Genomic DNA, 19,005 nt, shown 5'->3' on the forward strand with positions numbered 1-19,005 from the left:
TGGGTTTTGCAAGCTGTATCCTTAATGTGAGGTCTCTTCCTCTTTCATAACATTGTTCACTTGCGTTCGCTTTGCAAGCTGCAGCTTCATGTTCTCTGTGCTTTGGATTTCTTGCTGAATGGCGTGCAGTGCTTTCCTCCATAGGGAACAGTGTCCTCGCCTCCCTTCAGCCCAGCTGTTTGTGTAACGCGTTGGGGTGGTTGTATATTCTGTTCCTGCCTCCAGCGTGCTTGTAGTCACTTGTAGTTCACAAGTATCTGCACATTTATTAAGGCACACTCTGCTTCATAGCTGTCGTCTTGGTGTGGTGTGTGTTAATATAAAACAGACACGGCTAGCCTGCAGACGTCCTAAACTTTTTGAGTAAGATCTTACAGGATCAGATGTCACTTTACAGTGCTCTAAATCAGAAAATGAAAAGGTTTATATTAAAGTTCACGATGAGTATCAAGGCAGGCTAAAGCGGGTGCAGCCCTCACGGCATGGATGGAGTCCCCTCGCACTGCTGAAGGCAGGTCTTGCTGTGCTGGAGGCATTGCTGCTCCTGCGGGTGTGCAGAGCTGTGCTTACCATAGCTGCAGAGCTGGAAGGAGATAAGCTTGCAACATTTCCGTTTCAGTCCTCTTTATTTTTTTTGTTGCCATTGCTACTGATACAGTAGGGTGAAGGCAGGATGTCAGTGGTCTCCAGAGGACATGGGGCCTCCGAGTGGAGCACATCTGTGGGTGTGGGGGGAAGGCTTGCAACCAGCATGAATCTGGTTGCTCCCCAGAGGATTCTCCCCCGCACACAGGATTATTTTTAGTTGGTATCATTGATGTGTACTTGGTGAGCTGTTAGACAATGGGCAGTTTGTATCAAGACAGAATCCCAAGAAACGTTGATGAAATAAAATGAAAAGGGCAAGAAAAAGTTAGGATACCATTAGATCAATTATCTTCAAGCCAGTCTCACTGGGCTGTCTGCAGCAGACTTCTCTGTGCTAAAATGGGAAACGAATGCTGGTGAATGTGACAAATGTTATGCTACTATATTTATGTTTGTCTCCTTGAAAAAATGCTTCCTTATTTTAACTAGTCTGTGGCATGCTGGGTGTTTGTCTCCATTTGATTAATGAGACTTCAAAATGGTATTTATTAACTAATTTTCCAATATGGTCTACAAGCACTTAAAAAAAAAAAAACACACAAAAAACCAACAACCCGAAGTATCCTCACATTGATGCCGATGAACAATCTTCAGTAGTGAGAATGAAGGAAAGGCCATTGAGTGAGCACATTTAAACTTACTTAGCTCTCTTCCTTTTTAGAAGTGATCTAAATTTAGCATGCCAAGAGTTATTTTGGTGCCTTAACTGATAAGTGTGTTGTCCACTCTCAGCATATTCTGTGTGCAGATTTTCAGAATTCCAGGAACAGCAGGATGTAACCTTTCTTTCACCTGGAAACATAAGCAATTCTTGGGGCAGCTGATAGGCGACGTAATGAAAAATGGGAGGCAGCCAGGAGCTGGAGCCAAGGCAGCAGTCTGAAATAGGCCTGCCAGAAGGCTTGCTTTGCACTGCCCATGCTGATGTGTCAGAGGTGGTATGAGCAGAAACACAGAGCTCAATCTTGCAGTGCACGTGAAGAAGTAGTCTCAATCATTTCCTTTTTCAGTGTCGTGGAAGCTTGGCTAAATAGATGTTACAGTTTCAGCTGTCTCAATGTATGGTAGCGCCTTGCTCCATTTCTTTATGGTTTCCTTTCGTTTTCACTCCTGGGCAGTGTGTCCATCATCCTAAAAACTCCAGCTTCAGGGACACAAAAATGAGGCAAAGAGAGTCCAAGTTTGAAATGGTTTGGAGAGGGTGATCGGAGAAGGGGGGAGAGGGAGGCAGTGAGAGGTTGCGGGGAGGCAGGGGTGCAAGGGGTTTTGGTTGTGCTGGTTTACAGGCAGCATGCTCATGGGAAAGGGTACAAAATATTCTGGTTTGCACATCACTCGCTAAATGATTAATCGAGGTCACGTTTAATTATAGAATCAGCTCCATCTCTGTCTGGCTGGAGGTGCAGTGTGCTGCGGTTGGGCTGCGTGCAGTTGTGTGTCTCGCTACACTGCCTTGCCAGCTGAGGAAATGTGAGTTCCCAGACATCCAAATGCTCAGTTCAGTAAGGTGCTTTAATGCCATTAGAGCAAGCTAGGGTTCAATATATAACTTCTTTTCACTCAGAGGAGTGAAGAATAATTATATCAAACAGACACAGAGACTATCCTTGACCCATCTGCCTCCTGCTCCTGTCAAAATGAGAATTTGTCTAAATGAGTCTTGAATAGTCCTTGTTAGTGAGTCAGGACACCTAGAGTCAAGACAAAATAGTTAACAGATGTCACAGTTACTTGACAAAATACTAGCTGGTTTAGGAAGCTGGGGGCTTCATCAGCTGCTTTGACAGTAATTAAGATGCTGCACGAGACATCTGCGCAGTGCTTCATCTCATCTGGGGCTGCAGAACCTGGCAATGCAGCGTGCTGATAGTCTGCTTTTCTGTGTGCTGCCCGTCGGGTGTGTGGAGGATAATGAGAAGTAATGGGGAGAGTTATTTTTGTTAGCTGCTGGTGTATATTTTCAAAAAAACAAATGTGAACCCTCCAGCTAAAACTCTCTTTAGGAATTTGAAGGCTCTGGAGAACTGAGCTGATGAGACAGCTGTTTGTCACTCCGTGTACCCTTATTTAATTCTAGTAATAGAGACACATAAGCTGTGCTGCGTTTGCTTTCTGTTTTCTCTCCAACTTGATTGCTTACCAGCTTCTAAACTTGAAGAATGCTTAAGGAACGTATTTGTGCTAATGGAAGAACCATCTGATGATGCTGTCACGGGTTTTAGACGATTTAAAAAAATATTGTACTCTGATAGCTAGGAAACTTTGTTATTCACCTTTCAGGAATAAATAAGTTACTTAAAGGTGAAGTCATTCTTGCACAGGTATGGATATCACTGGAGATCAGGAGTGTAATCTGTCCAGGTCATTGGACATCTGTCATGAACACACACCTGGCTGCTCAGGCTCTGTGTTGTCGCTGTTGGCTGGTGAAGAGAACAGCACCCCCTTATCCTGTGCTGACCAGCAGTTGCACATTCTTACCTCTGACTTACAGCTGCAGAAACAGTGCTTCAGCATGCTTCTGACGTGTTTTTCCTAATCAGGACATTATATGTGCCCTGGTATCGTACACATACTGACAGATCTTAATGCAATTGGTGTGAAAAATTCCTTAACAGCCATATGCTTCTTCTTTTAAAACTACTGCTTTTAAAAACAAAGCCAAATTATGAAATGGCGAAGTAGAAAAATGGCCACTTGGAGCCAATTGCGCAGCAATGACTCGATGAGTATTGACTTATGCTGGTTTTATCTGTTTTATTTTCATGTACAGACTGTGATCTCTCTCTGCCATCTTTGTCTCACTGTTTCAGTTAGCAGTGATTGATCCCAATTCAAGGAATTTATAAAAACTAAGTGTCATGGGGAAAAAAAGAGCCTAAGGAGTAAGGCCTTTGGAGAGATGTAAGCTAGTTATCTCGTGTGTATCAGCGGTTGGAGAGTTACAGCCTGCTTTAGAGGCAGAATAAATAGTGGGTTCTCATACAACAAGCTCAATGTAATATGTTGGAGGAGAGTTGAGACTTATGTGTATGCTGCAGGTCTCAGGAATGCTGTGTTATTCTCAGTCAACTTTCCATGTCAAGTAGCTGATGCTAATTAAATAGGCCAAGCGTTTCCTGTAAAGCCAAGTGTCTGATGGAGGCCTCTGGCAGATGGAAAAAGGGTCAAACTATCTGACAATACAGAGTATTTTACCTTCTCCTGACGAGAAGAAAAATGTTACATGTGACAGTATTCAGAAGCTTCTGAAGACGTTCGGATGCTGATCCAAGATCCTGGCAATGTCTTGGTCACTGGGTTGTGTTGCCATCCAGCCTGAAGCTGGGGAGTTCTGTGCTTGTCTGTTTTGTTATATTGGGATAAACATACATGAAAGGGAAATATTTTGTTGTTACTGTTCTTATTCTCTGTTTCTTCCTAGCCATTAGCGTGAGGTTTGTGGTCAGCCTAGGAAATACTAATTTGATCTATTGTGTCAATGGGCGTAAGATGAGAAAATCACTTGAAACGACTTCTTTTGGTACTGAGTAATGCAGAAATGAGCAGATCTTACTGTTAGTTAAATTCCAGTATGTTTGAATATAGGTTGGTGGATGAGGGAGGACGGTGCAGGCTCGGAGCTTTGGCTTGGCATCCCCCGGGGAATGCTGTGTGGCTCATCTGGCATGAGCTGGGAAGGAAGCATGGCAAATGTCCCAGTGAATTGGCATGGTTTTTTTTTTTCCTATTCCAAAAAACTGCTGCAGTACACAAGCCCACAGTGCCATGAGGCACATCAGGCAGCTGTGGTAAAAGATGCCGTTTTAGTTCTTTTTCTATCAGAGGTGTGGCAGGAGTGGAATTCCAGTGTGAATCTTTCTTAAGGACATAAGGGATTAATGTATCTTAAAATAGACACCGCCAACTTAGAAGTGGGTTTTTCAGATGTGATTATGATGAATATTGTGGGGAAAAGAATGGGAATAATGGTATTTGGAATAACTTGTTTACAAGATTGTTACATTCCTCAAAGCCTGGAGAGCTGTTGTGGTTTTATGTGCTCAAGTAGCCAGGCACATTTCCATTTTGCAGGGTTATTTTTAATTCTGGTGATCACATGGCACCACAGACCTCTCTGTTGGTTGCTGGGGTGGGCAATGAGCCCCCAGACTGGCTGGCACCCACCTTGATTTTGGGGGGGGAGGGTGTCACTGACTGTGGGGTGGGCAGCTGGAATAGGGGCACCTCCTGTTTCTAGCATGTGCTTTTCATCAGGGGACAGGTAGCTTTGCAGTGGTGCAGCTACTCCTTAACCACAGCATCCCCTGCCCCTGATGGCAGCAGTGTCAGTGGAATAAGTGTGGCATATTGCTTCTCCTGTATGCCTGATAATTTATTTACGCATTCCACCTAATTATAGCGTAATAATAGACTTGAAACAATGTGATAATTATTTCGTTTTTTGAGTGGTTAAAATTAACTGTGCTCATTGCATATTTACTCAGTATAAAAGATACAAAATGTTTAGTAATTGTCCAGAAATTCATTATCTGGATAATATTCTGTTTCTAAATGTGTATTGCATGGCCAGTGATGTGTCAGCAGCAAGCATACAACAATATCTGATGTCATTACTTTTTTCTGTACGTGCCATCTCAGCTATTGGTGTGTTGTTGACAAAAGTGCTGTTTGGATGGGAGTTCCAGTTTGTGCTGAGATGCTCTTGTTAGCTTGGTACTGAAGTCTTGCTCACACCGCTTTCACGAGTGTTGGGATAAATAATATGTTATCTTTTTAAGCAGGGGAGAAATAAACAAACCCGTAACAGTGTACCTTCTCTTTTGTTTTACCAGCCTCCACTGGTCCAAGCTATTTTCAGCGGTGATCCAGAGGAGATACGGATGTTGATCTACAAAACCGAAGATGTCAACGCCTTGGTATGTGACTTGGGATATGTTTGTGCTGGGATTTCTGAGTGCCATGCCTGTGAACTTTCTCAGTGGCAATGCCAATCATGTCCTTAGCAATTAGCATATAACAGAATGGAAAAGGCTGGGGGCTTCAGTAGAGTCCTCATTATTCGTCTGACATATAATTATCTCCAGCAGGTGATTTCTAAATGTAATGGTAATGATTCCAAATGTGCAGGTCACGGAAGGACATTGTTTTCTTGCACATTGAGAAAATGAGTGAAAACAGCTGAAAGCTGCATGTTTTTATTCTCTGTAGAGTCTCCTTTTTGGAAGAGTCTTTACAAATCAGGAGCTTTTATTCACCATCTGACTGTACTTGAAACAAAGCTTAACTAAAAGTCTCAGCAGTGCGAGTAAGGAAGCAGCATCTTGGCCACTGTTTGTCCACAGAGGAGCTGCTGTTCTTCAAATTGGCTTGTTCTAGATAGAGCAATGGTAAGCAGCTGCAAACAAGTAGTATTTAAGTATTTTAGCAGAGAAAAAACTCTCTACTTGAGCTTTATTTTTTTGCACATTTCCTCTTTCTTCCTTAGGCTTCTTAAAACTTGGTTTTAACTGAAATATGTACTATTTGAAATGAATCTTGCCAGTCTGGACTACAGTTTGTGGCCTCTCAGATTGGTGACAATATCAAGCAGAAATGGAGTGATGTTTTCCTGGTGTTTTTTAGACTTCGGAATCAACCTTCCTTTTCTTCATGTCTTTCTCTGACATAGAGTCACTAGTTCATTCAGAGCTAATTCCAGCACTTTAGCCTGGTGCAGCCGTGGCACTGCAGCTTTTACAGATAGGCAGGGTCCTGACATCTGGATCAGAGGTGCAGAAAGGAGCAGGAGAGGTGAGCGTATTCAGTTCTCTGTCAAGTGGATGGAAAGATTTGCTTCTGTTTTTAATGAGGAATTTGGGCAGAGGAGGAAGACCTTGACGTGAGGCTTTCCTTGTGATTCACTGACTGCTTGTTTTCTTGAAATGTCTTCTCAAAAGTGCTTGCTTAAAGCATCTTCTACTTTGAGCTTCCTCCGTATTTGTTTTCCCTGATCATCTTAAAAATTATATAAAACAAAAATAATAATAATAAAAAGTTTAGGTGAACATGATAATCCTAAAATTTCCTCTCTATTTTGTGTTAGCATTTCAAAAAGTGTTTCTTGTACGAGGTTATAGTAGGCTTCTCAAATGTTTTTATATCCTTTGGCTGCAAGTGTGCTAGTGATGGTTGCTAGGGAGATGCTGTCATCTGTCAGGTACAATGTTAAATGCTGAATATGTGTTTTATAGATGAGCACCATAGTGTTTAATGGAAAGAGTCAATTGAGTGGTTTGCCTACAATCCTATTTAAGTTAGTAACAATGGGCACAAGAATGTTCTGACTGAGCAGCTGTTTTGTCCTTAGTACTAATTAGAAAAATACCAGTCAACACAAAGTCTGAAGATTGTGTTTTGAATAGTCTTTGCAGAGAAGTGTTAAATGCCTAAACTGTCACTAGAGAGATCAAAAGGCAGCATGTTTTGCCCCTGTGCTGCCAACTGGCTATTTGTGATACTTGCTTACATTTCTATTTTAAGGGTGTTTTTAATTACTTCCATGCTAGTTTCTCTAGTGCTTGGGTGCTCACGTGAGAGGAAACTGACACTGTTTGGCAATGCTTTGTCCTTTGTTGATCGTTTTTCTATGCTGTGTTAGTACTGAAATAAATCAAATGTAAGTAGAAGAGGGAAATAAAACTCTCTTCTTGCAGCAAATTTTAGGGATTTCTAAAGTTTTATAGATTTTAGAGTTTTCGAGGAAGGCAGAAAAAAAAGCCCATGGAGAAACTATGCAAAATGAGTCAAATATATGCATGTTTCTTAAGAGAAAATTTACCTTGCAGGAAAAAATTCAGAACAAATCAGTTTAAAAGGTTACTTTGTTTTTTTTTTTTCCACTCTGGTCAAATAAGTAAAATCTTCCCAAGCCAGGAAGCACATGTTTATGAAAACAGCTGCTTTCTGGGTGCTGCTATAATTCTGACTTCTGTTTTGCAAGTGAGTTGCAGCTGCTTGGCTCAGAAGCGTGTTTTCAGGTCATTCAGCAGTCACTTTGACCTCCTCATTTCCATGCTGTGCCTGGGGGTACGTGGTGTTGCTGTGCATCACAGAGGCACGGGCAGCGTTGCATGTGGCTGGCGGTGATCAATGATGTGTTGTGGAGGACTCAACATGCTGCTTCCCTGGAGAGCCTGGGCTGCCTCTGGGTAGTGTTCAGCAGCCTGCTCTCCCAGGCTGCATGGCGGATGGGCTGGCGCTGTGCAGACCACTGAGTTAGTTTCAGGCAGGAAAACTGAAGGAGGATCTTATCAATGCTTATGAACATCTGTTGTACTGGAGTCAAGTGGACAGGGCCAGGCTTATTTCAGTGGTGCCCGGTGACAGAACAAGGGGCAATGGGCACAGACTGGAACGCAGAAAGTTCCATACGGACGTGAGTATGACAGAGCACTGGAATAGACTGCCGAGAGGTTATTGAATCTCCTTATCTGGAGGAGGTAAAAACTCACCTGGATGCTTTGTGTGAGCTACTCTAGGGAGCCTGCCTTAGCAGGAGGTTGGATTTAGACGTTCTCCAGAGAACCCTTCCAACCCTCACGATTCTGTGAATTTGGCTCATTTTCATTCAAGCAGACGTCCTGAGCTGGCAGATATAGTGCAGCTGCAGTGACTCCTGATGTGCCAGGCTGAAGCCATGTTGAGGTATAAGACCCTTGGGCATTGCCTGCCCACTTCCGCCTGCAGATCTGGTTGGTGGATATGACACCAGCAGAGACTGCAAGGCCCTGCACGCATGCGCAGAACTTAAATATACTTCTGCAATACTGCTAAGTGTGCTGTTTGGGATGGTGCAAATGTTTGACAGTACAAGTGTGCACATGTTTCAGATTCTGAATGTGAAAGGATTTGCATGCTTAGGATAGCTAATGTGGAAAACAGCTTGTCGCTTAGTTTAGAGGGACATGTTCAACTTGGGACAAAAAGGCAAAGCCACGTGGTATTTCAGTCATCTTGGGAATCAGGCCCCTGTCTTTGCTCTCATCCAGGAATTATTTTTTTTTGGCACTGTGGAATCTCATAGGAGATAAAGCTATCCTGGAAGCAAGTGACTGTCTTTTGGAAGTGCTCCTGCCATGTTAGAAAACTTCCGAAGGAGTGGATTCAGGATGTTTGGAAGGCTTCTGTTTTGTCACCGTAGGGCAGTTTCTTATGAGCTAATGGCTGTGTTGTCAACAAGTTAAATTTTTATAGAACAGTAACACTTGTCCTGTTTTTTAGGTTGCAAACCCACCTGTAATTGAAAGGAGAGAGTTGAAGAGGTCTGGTGCCCACAGCTTTTCCTCTAAAAGTAATTTGATTTAAGTAACAAAATGCACTAAACTGGTAAAAATCAATTTATCATTGCAAAACTAGTTGAAGAACAAATCTCAAGATTTAAGCTGAAAACTTTGAAGTAACGTAAAGTCAATACATAAATATGATCAGAGTGAGCACAAAATCTTTTTAATTTGGCCCTTGAAGGACAACAGTAGCAGGCAGTGAGATGGTGCATGGCTAAGCCCTTTGGAAGCATGTTTTTCTAACAAGGTTGCAGATTGCGTATCTTTGTCAAACCCTTGTTTATCAAATTCAGTTTAAAAGAAGTCGCATTTCCCTTAACTGCTGTAAGTAATTATTTGCAGAACAATTGTGGCTGATGTTATGTAGTAGAAATACTGTTAAGCATCTTATTTTCTTACAGTACTTTCCTATTTAATAAGAAGAGCAGTCTTTCTATTTTTTCTCTTTGACAAATTCAAATACTGTGCATTAACCTTGCTGTTCTTGTAAGTGAAGAAGAAATGAGAAGACGTAATAGGAATAATCTGTGCAAGTAGTCTGAGACAAGAGTAGGAGTGTATATTGGAACATAATCATCCAGTGCTACCTCCTGTGATGCACTTCTCCAGTATATTTTCTCAGTCTTAGTACTTAATTTGAATAGTTTTTGCGACCTCCTGGCTGTAGCTGGTTGCTTGGAGATGGTGGGAGTCCCAACCTTCTCTCGGCTCTCAGTCACCTGGTGAATGCTGTTTCTGTGGCACTGTGCTGAACCATTTCTGCTGTTTTCTCAGGCAGATGGATTACAAAACGTGGATGCTGACACTTATCTTCTGTCGAAGTCCCTCTTACATTGTAATAATAAATAATTACGTCCCCCAAATGATCTCATCTGAACAGCTGATACAAAGGTTCAAATCTTTTGCCTACTTTGAGATGCAGGCTATGCTGAAGAGAAACTGCTGGCCTGTTTCTTGATGTGCCTGAATATTCTGCGTAGGATGACATGATTCATGTGAGCCCCACCACGTATACTGGGGCTCTGATCCAGTAAAGCACTTAGGACTTAATCTGTGGTGCACCTTATCAGTGCCACTGGGATCCCTTCAACAGCTGAAGCATGTGTTGAGTGCTTTTCTTGTTGAGGCCTTCTGCTCTTGATCACCTGTTTGTTAAATTCATAATTTCCTTTATTAGTTAGTTGAAAAATAAAGAAGTACAGATACTGTTAACTCTGAATCATCTCTGAGAACCGGTGTAAGCCCCTCTCATAGGTTTTAGTGAGACAATGTTTGTTTCAGCTTCTCTTTTACCCACTGTTCAGCTTATCTGCGGTCTCTTACTGACCTTTCGTTCCTTTAAGAGCTGCACTTGAAGCAGGCCTGATTGTTTGTCTTGGTGCTATTTGTAACTCTGTTATCACTCCTTCCCGCCTCCCCTTTCAGGTTTGGGGCGCTGCCAAACTCTCTTGCTGAAACGACAGATTTCCTTTTTTAATTCCCATCTCTGTTTGTAGCCTTTGGTCTTTACACCGGTGACTTATTTTTTGTGCTCCTTTTAATGCCTCTGCCCCAGAATGACACCTGTAGCCCAACACCTGGACCAGGAGCTTTGCAGACCTCGCTGGAGTGGCTGGCGGCTCTCAGGAGGACACGAGGAGCATGGTGGGACGGGCAGGCGGGTGCTCCATTTCCTCTGCATTTCTATCAGCTTTGAGTGCAATGTAAACAGGAACTCGAGAGTTTTCCTCTGCTGAGTTTCTCAAGGCTCAACAGCAGGCATCTTGTTGGCACTTCCCAGTGAAGCCCAGAAGACGCTGCCTGGAGGGCTCTTATGTTCGTTTGCCCACACTGTACATCTTTCTTTTTTTCTTCTGATAGTTTGTGTGAGGATGAACTTGTTATTGCCTGGCTGAGGTAAATGGAAAAGGTTTTGGCTTTTGTGTCTAAAACTTGGATAAATCAATCAAGTACAATTTAATGATGGAAACTTTTCTTTCTCTGAAGGCTTTATTCTCATATACTGTGAAAGAATTTTGCTTTGACTTGTAAAAACAATAGCTGAGATTACTTACAGTTAGTTACTACTCCAGTGGTGGAAGCATTCCTTCTGTTGTTCTTTTCCAGGTTTCAGACCCATCAGTATCCCTTTGGTTTTAAAATGTACTGCAAAGCAGAGCGTAACAGTTCTACTTTTCTGTTTCCTGTCCTTTCCTCCCTGGATTATCAAACTTCTGTCAGGCTTACAGTTTAGTACAAAATATTGTTTATTATCAACAAAGCACTGAATAGCCTTGGTTCCTTGATATAGAAGATTTTTTGTTCTTGCATTGTTAGCGTTCAGCTTCAAAATGTTTCAGCTCTGTTGGCAGACTTGGCAGTGCAGCAGGAAGCTGCTGCAAAATTTATCACTGACAGGTATGACAACTATTAGAAATACTACGCTTGTACTAGGAGAGATTTGTGCATTAACTTTTAAGAAGGTAAAAATAAATAAAACACATTATTTTCTTGTACAAGTCTTGCATGCATCCTAGTAAAGTAATGCAGTGGATAGCATTTGTATAGGCAATGAGAAGCAGTATTTATGAAAGTTGACAAAAGTTATCTTGATGTATGAAATCTTGCAGCCCATCAAATCTAGTCCTTAGGGGATGACAGCACGGCAGGTCAACAAGCAAGCAGTGCACAGATTAGCCTTGGTGAAGCTTTAGCTCTTGTGGTAACTTGAGTGTATAAGAGAATCCAGTTTATTGTAATTTTGGTTTCTGGGCAGATGCTGTTGGATGTGGAGCTCTTATGGAGTGTGGCCCCTGAATCATCCAGTACTCCTGATTCTGAAAGTGAAAATGGAGAACAGCTTCATATTCCTGTAATTTGCGTATGGCATGAGGAGGTGAAGCTCTCTGAGGCATCTTGTCCCCTGACCTGGGGCCGCAGAAGTTGAGGACAAATGTACATTGTGTATGGCTGGGAAAAAAGCATACAAATGTAAGAATTGTGCGTAGCTCATTCTGGACACCAGTGGCTCTATTGCACAGCTGGAAAACAATTTTCAGCATGCACATGACAAATGATTCGGCTGTGCTCATTTGTTCACATTTATAGCATACTTTGAAGATAGTCCAAAATAGCTTGCAGTTGATGACCTCTTGGGCATGTTAAAAGAGATATTTTGCTTGACAGACTGAGAGAGATATTTCAGGGGGAGAGTGCAAATACCAGTAGGATTTCTCTGCTGGTATCATTTGCAGGAGGTGGTGAATTTGTTACCAGTATTGAATGATGGTAGGCTGTAATTTAGAAAGTTTAATTGATAAGTCTCTTAGAACTTGGTGTATTAGTGGTTAATAGGCCAAATGAAATACATATTGGGACTGAGAACAGAGGTAAAACAGTATGATAAGCAGTATTAGCTGTTGTGATTTGTTGCCCGTATCATCACATTCAGCAGTTTCTTTTAAAGGCCTGTGTTCTGGAGTCATCAGAATGAAGGAATAAAAAAGGTTTTTTGTAAACACCATATTTATAACATGAAATCACAAGAAGTCTTGAAAATTTAGCTTCTTAATCTTGAAAGTGACAGAAATCAAAAGGAAACATCTTTGCTTTCTAAGTTCTATGCAAGATTATTAGTGATTTTTAGAAATTTAAAGCTGCAGTCCTAATTGGTAATATTTTTCTAATTAGTGTTTAAAGTTTCATCACTGTGTACAAGTCCATTTCTGTCTGCATTAGTCAATGAGAGTAAATGGTGTACGATTGATTACCTTTCAGGTCTATGAGAATTGCATCTTGTCTGTGTGTGGTTCCAGACCATCTTCCAAAGATGGCTCTCTTGATGGTGAGGCAATACTGTTGATGCAAACTGCATTGCAGTATGATGTCTACAAGCATCTGAATTATGTTGCTACAGTTTTTAGTTGCAAATCTTTCCAAAAGAGACCCGGGAGACCCATGTCTCTCATGTCTAGCTGTGTTCTGGCTTTCCAGGATGTGATGCAGTGTGCAATGTGATGGATAGTTCATCTAAATTTGGATTAGATGAGATTTTATCTACCCGTATAAAGGATTTCAGAGTGAAGAGAATTTCTCTGCTAGGTCTGATGGAACCTGGTGACAAAACATTGAGGATTTTTGCAAGGAAGTGTTTTCTTCAGACCTTGAATTCTGTTCTTTCAGGGGTTGAACTTGTGTTTTTAATCACAAGCAGGAATAGTTGTAGAAAAATATACACCATGTAAAAACACATTGCCTGCTAATACTAATGCTTGCAGTCATCAGCCATGTTTTGTAACTGTATGGTCTGTGGCTTTCAGGATGCTGAGAAGCGAACTCCTCTTCACGTTGCGTCATTCCTTGGGGATGCAGACATCATTGAGCTTCTTATTTTGTCAGGTAAGTTAGCACCTCTCTCTGCTACTAACTGTTAAATTAATTTTAAGTCTACAAGAAATAAATAACAGAACACATGAGAGTGAACTTTGGGAGTAGAAGTTTCTGGATTTCATAGAGCTGGTTGCAGTTGTTTGCAGACTTACAAAATATGTTTAATTTGGGTGGTGTAACTATAGAATGTACTGTGACTGAATGAAATTAATAGATAAAACAAGTAGTTTGTAAAAGCTTCTAAAACTTTCAAGCTGATAATATTTGTGGATTCAAGTGCATGCGAAAGTAAATACATGTTTGAAATGTAGACTCTAGTTCTGGACCATAAGCCAAGAATTTCTGTTAGGTAAAAATGATTATGGAATAATAACAGAAAGTTATGAATGAGTTTGAATAAAGTGTAATTGGTATTTAGAATAGAAAGGGAGTCAAGGAAGTTGACTTGGAGAATAGGAACACTGCAGTAGAATGTATCTAAGCAAGAACGTGCAAATAGAACAACAGTTATCCTTTGAAACCACTTAATACTAGTTGATACTTGACTTTCTGAAATGCATATTTTTGTCCATAGTCTCTGAAAAAATGAGAAACTGGTCAAAAAAAGAAACTGAGTAGAAAGTTAAGTGTTGTCAGAGTAGAAACAGCATGCATATGTGTATATATATACATGTGTGTATACAACACAAAATATTTTTATTTTTTATGTTTGTACATTGTCTTAGGGTACTCTAGTGAAAACTAAACTGTGTTAAAAGTGTTCTGTAAATGCTCATATTCACATAAATATCTTTGTGTAATGGTTTAAATGCTTTCTTGATGGGTTGCCAAAAGGCTCATCTTGGATGTTGTCATCTAATGTCACAGTCATAGAATGGCGTAGGTTGGAGGAGACTTGAAGATGATCTTATTCCAGCTCCCCTGCCATGTGCAGGGTTGCCAACCACTGTGTCAGGTTGCCCAGGATCACAACCAACCTGGCCTTGAATGCTTCCAGAGCTGGGACATTAACACCCTCTCTGGGCAACCTGCTCCAGCATCTCACTGCCCTCAACCTTTCTTCATAGAAGAGGTGCTCCAGCCCTTTGATCATTTCCGTGGCCTTCCTCTGGACCCATTACAACAACTCTGCATCCTTCCTGTACTGGGTACAGGAATCCAGATGGGGTCCCACGAGAGCAGAGTGGTGGGGAACAATTCTCTCCCTCTCCCTGCTGGCCACTCCTCTGTTGATGCATCCCAGGATACTGTTGGCCTTCCAGGCTGCTAGAGCACACTGCTGGCTCATGTCCAGCTTTTCATCCATCAAGACCCCAAAGTCCAAATCATGAACAGAATAAGCTGTTTGTATGCATGGGGCCTGGTCAGTGATTCGGTGATAGGTGCTCAAAATACCTCACTCTTATTTATTTATTTATATGCTTAAGTAGTGTGTGTGTGTGTGTGTGTGAGAGAGAGAGAGAGAGAGAGAGAGAGAAAGACTAAATTACCATCTTAACATTGAACTATAACTCTGGAACTCCCCTGTTGTAATCTCTCATGCTGACACTGCTGATTTAACTTGCTCTAGATTTTTTCTTCCCAGTTTTCCATAGGAATATAACGCCAACCTTCTTTTCCATGAGCACTGTGAAAAATAATGGTAAATGTTTCCAAACTCTTTAAGCAACAAAAAACATGATCAGAATATGTCAGAAGAAAGCATAAAGCAGATGTCTCTCAAGAAATACCTGTAATTCATGGTAAATTCCTGGATATGCTTGCAGATTTCAAAAGCTGTTTTTCTAAACTGGAGAACTGTAAAAGGTACAGCTTAGGGTGATTTAAGAGTGGAGGATGGGAAGGAATCTTATGGTACGAATTTCCAACCCCTTGCAGGTTATCTTACTGTGTGATTCCTGCTATATGATACTTGAATTTTGGATCTTACAAATTATTAGAATGCCTCTTCAAATGACTTGCTTATTTTTTTAGTGAAATTATTTAAGAAATATTTGAAACTTTGAACTTGAAAATAATGCTGTCTGGAAGGAATTTCTGAAGGTTACTTGATCCAGCTTGTAAAAGAGCTTTTGTAGCCCAGAACTAATAGTTCTGTGAGCCATGAAATTGAAGAAAACCAGCTTTTCTGTTGTCTAGCAAGGTGAAAGTGCCAAACGAAGCTTCTCCCACAGCTGAGTTACTCAAAGCCGTTGAACTTTCTAGATGCTCTAATATCTAGCATGGATTGCAGTAATGTTTCAGTCTTCTCTCTAAGGTAGCTATGATACATGTAGTAGATTCACTCTAGCCATTTGTGTGTCCAAGGCCCTAACACCAAAAGGACCGAGCTTTTTTGCTTGGCAGTAGCACCATAGGCAGTGCAGCTGTCTGTCACAGTGCCCTACACCCTGCAGTCTCTCTCCAGCTGCAGACTCTGCTGCTTCTTCATGATCTTCAGCTTTATTGCTTGCTTCACCTCTTCTCTCTACCTGCATTGTTTTTCATTTTGTGTAGACCTTGTCTCCTTGTTGAATAAAACAAGGGATGGAGGAACAGATATTCTAAATGTTTCTTTGAACAGAGCCAGCCTAAACTTCATTTGGTGAAGGAAGAAAGAATTCATTTGCTGTAGCTGTGTTTTCTCGGTATGTTTTTGAGGTTGTTTTGAGTAATCTGATTGTTTAATGAGGGTAACTAGTTTGTCATCCATCATAAATTGGATTTTTCTGCTCTAACCCTCACGGCAGCAAAGCGATTTAAATGAACATTCGTCTGCTAGCAGGTTGTGCTTGGATGCTTTTTCATTATGTCAGATGCAAGCAGTCTTTTCTTCACTAGGAGACAAAAGCTAAACTTAATGTGTGTGTGTGTTCTTGCAGTGTGTGTTGTTTGTAACATGCTGTTGTTCTGCTGTTGTGTGTCTTTTTTTCAAGTACTGCAAATAACATCACAGGCAATATCTGCATAAATAGAAAGGTGAAGCAGTTCTGCCGATTCCTCCTGTGAATCCCAATAGCGTCACATGTCCTGACGAAGGCAGGGTACATTCTGCTGCTTGTTTTCCATTGTGTTCCTAATGAGAGAAATAAAGAAACTTTGCTGTGTTCTTCTGGGACAGTTTGTTCCAGTGCCTCACTGCCAAAATGTCATCCGCAGGCTGTAGGATTTGTCTGGTTAGCAGCATAAAAAGTAGGTGATAAATGTTGCCTACTAGCTCGGCATGAGTCAAAATTAAATCTTACATTGTGTATATCTGTCTACTCATTGTACTGTAATCTCACTACTCTCATTATGTATCAGAATGTACATCCAAGAGCAGGTTTGGAGGAGCAGGTCTATGAGTTTTTTATAAACACATTTTTGTTACTGGAATTTGTGAGCTAGGTTCTGAAGAGAACAACATCTTTTTGCTTCACTTCTCCATTGCAAAATCGTAATACGTAGGAGTGTTTCATAAAAGATTAATCACAAAATTAAGTCATATATAAGCAGAAAAGCTTTGTTATCTGGCCTAAATGAGATAGTGTTTTTACTGAGCAAAAACACAAAAATGCTTGCTGTTGGAATCAAACTAGGGTATTCTCAGCCTCGAGCCTAGCAGAAGCTTCTACTAACTTCTACAGCCTAGTAGAAGCTAGGAGAACTGGCATCCCATTGCACTTTGTGCAGAGCTCAGGAAAGAACTGAAATGAAATATGTGTATTCTAAGGTTTGTGGCCCATGAACTGGTGACAGCACAAATAATTATAGTATCTAATGAATAAAGCTTCTACCCAGATGCTTGGAGTCATATCAAAAATGGCTTTTTAGCCACTGAAATGGAATGCGTTTGGAATTGATAGAGGTGCAATGCCAAGTCCCTCAACTGTTATAAATCATCTCAGTCCATGAAATGTCAGGGCTAGGTGGATTTACACCAGCTCAAAGATCTCATCCGTAGTCATGTGGTTCAAACTGGAGAAGTACGTTATGTGGTTTTGTTTTTCCAGGCTATATGAAAACGGGCTATATAGAGCTTTGAGCACTTCTCCTTCACCTCCTCTCTGTCAAGGAGAAGGACCATGGCAGCCATCTCATGTAAATACTGGAGAGAAGAAGGCTGCAGGGTGACCTCATTGCAGCCTTTCAGTACCTAAAGGGAGCCTACAGAGGGAAGAGGAATCAACTCTTTGAAAGGGTTGATATGTGTAGGACGAGGGGAAATGGTTTTAAATTGAGGGAGGGGAGATTTAGGTCAGACATCAGGGGGAAATTCTTTACCCAGGGAGTGGTGAGGTACTGGAACAGGCTGCCCAGACAGGTTGTGGATGCCCCGTCCTTGGAGGTGTTCAAGACCAGGTTAGATGGGGCCCTGGGCAGCCTGGTTTAGCATTAAACATGGAGGTTGGTGGCCCTGCATGTGGCAGGGGGTTGGAGATTCATGATCCTTGAGGTCCCTTCCAACCCTGGCCATTCTGTGATTCTGTGATTCTGAAATACGATGTGGATATGATGGTGTGTTCATGGATATGACAGAAGAATTGTCTGGGTAAATCCAAGCTCCATGGTTATTTGTGCCTGGACCTCTCCCCTTCCTGGGCTTAATCTGGTGCTGAGGGCAGAGTGAGCGAGCTCAGTACCCTTATCCTCTGTTCTCTCCTTCCACAGGAGCCTGTGATCTGGACAGTATTACCATATCTTTTTCTATTTCATATTTTTTTTTAGTATTTCAGAAGGCTTTGAGCTACTTGACAAGAAGATTATGCACTGGGGAGGGTGTGTGCAGTATTAACATCCATTCTTTCTAAGTTGTGCGTAGGTGAGGAAAAGGACAAACCTCAGCATGCTTTGGAAAGGTTCCTGGTAAGCCCTGGCATGCAGATTTGACAACAAGACTGTCATGAATTTGGCAGGTTCTGGGCCATCCCTGTCTTGTAGGCCGCAGGGAATGGCACTGCCTGACTTGAATTCATATACAGATTTTTCTCTCGTATGGCAGGCTAAACAGGAGGAGGTCTGGAGTGGCAGCTTCTCTCTGCCTTTCCCATGGCTTTCAGACTCCAGTCCTTGGGGATTAAGAGTGTCCTCTTCTGAATAAAGTGTGGAGGATGTCCCAGGACTATCTCCTCACTCTTTCATGATGGACCCAAGACCTGTGTGCTTTTACCTTGCTGCTTACTCTTCCTGTCCTCTGACCGCAGCGGCATCTCTGGGCCAATTCCCTAATTAGCACGTGACCGAGACTTAGCTCTGATGAAATTCCAGCATACCTGTTTCTATCATGTAGCTGTTCTCAGGCTCTTAGGTACATTTATCAACATCTAGCATGTGTTGCTCTCTTGTTGAAAGTCCCAGTTCCACCTACTGTCTAGAGCCATTCTGTTAAATTTTTTGTGCTGATCTTTGCTTTATGTTGTGCATCTCTGTGTGTGGTGGTGGGTCACTACTTATACTTTTGTGTTGCTGTTTCTCATCAGGACTTGGAAAAGTGTACATTATTAATGTCATTGATAGATTAAAGAAGGTTCATCCGTTGATCATCCCTGATTTCAGAAATTTAGGTTGCAGAGGTTAGGCTTATTGAAAATATGTGGATTTTGCCAGATGTGCTGGATGAAAAATCATTTGGTTAGGAGAAAGAGATGTTAACTTTATTCCTGAAAGCAAACATCGGGTTGGTTGTTTCTGATCTCAAGTGAACAGA

At 41.6% G+C, this 19,005-nt stretch overlaps 1 protein-coding gene across 3 annotated transcripts in view; it reads left to right on the plus strand.

Annotated features, from left to right (window-relative positions):
- ANKRD44 (ankyrin repeat domain 44) overlaps positions 1-19,005 on the plus strand; it is a 109,517-nt gene that overhangs the window by 34,866 nt on the left and 55,646 nt on the right. For all 3 annotated transcript variants that reach the window (XM_042874553.1, XM_042874551.1, XM_042874552.1), the window contains exons 2-3: positions 5,484-5,567; positions 13,271-13,349. In XM_042874553.1, coding sequence (XP_042730487.1) covers positions 5,484-5,567; positions 13,271-13,349 — 163 coding nt within the window. The remainder of the gene's footprint in view (positions 1-5,483; positions 5,568-13,270; positions 13,350-19,005) is intronic.

Source organism: Lagopus leucura, unplaced genomic scaffold (genome assembly GCF_019238085.1).
Source record: "Lagopus leucura isolate 7727_CA_CO unplaced genomic scaffold, USGS_WTPT01 Super-Scaffold_100012, whole genome shotgun sequence".
Taxonomy (NCBI): domain Eukaryota; kingdom Metazoa; phylum Chordata; class Aves; order Galliformes; family Phasianidae; genus Lagopus; species Lagopus leucura.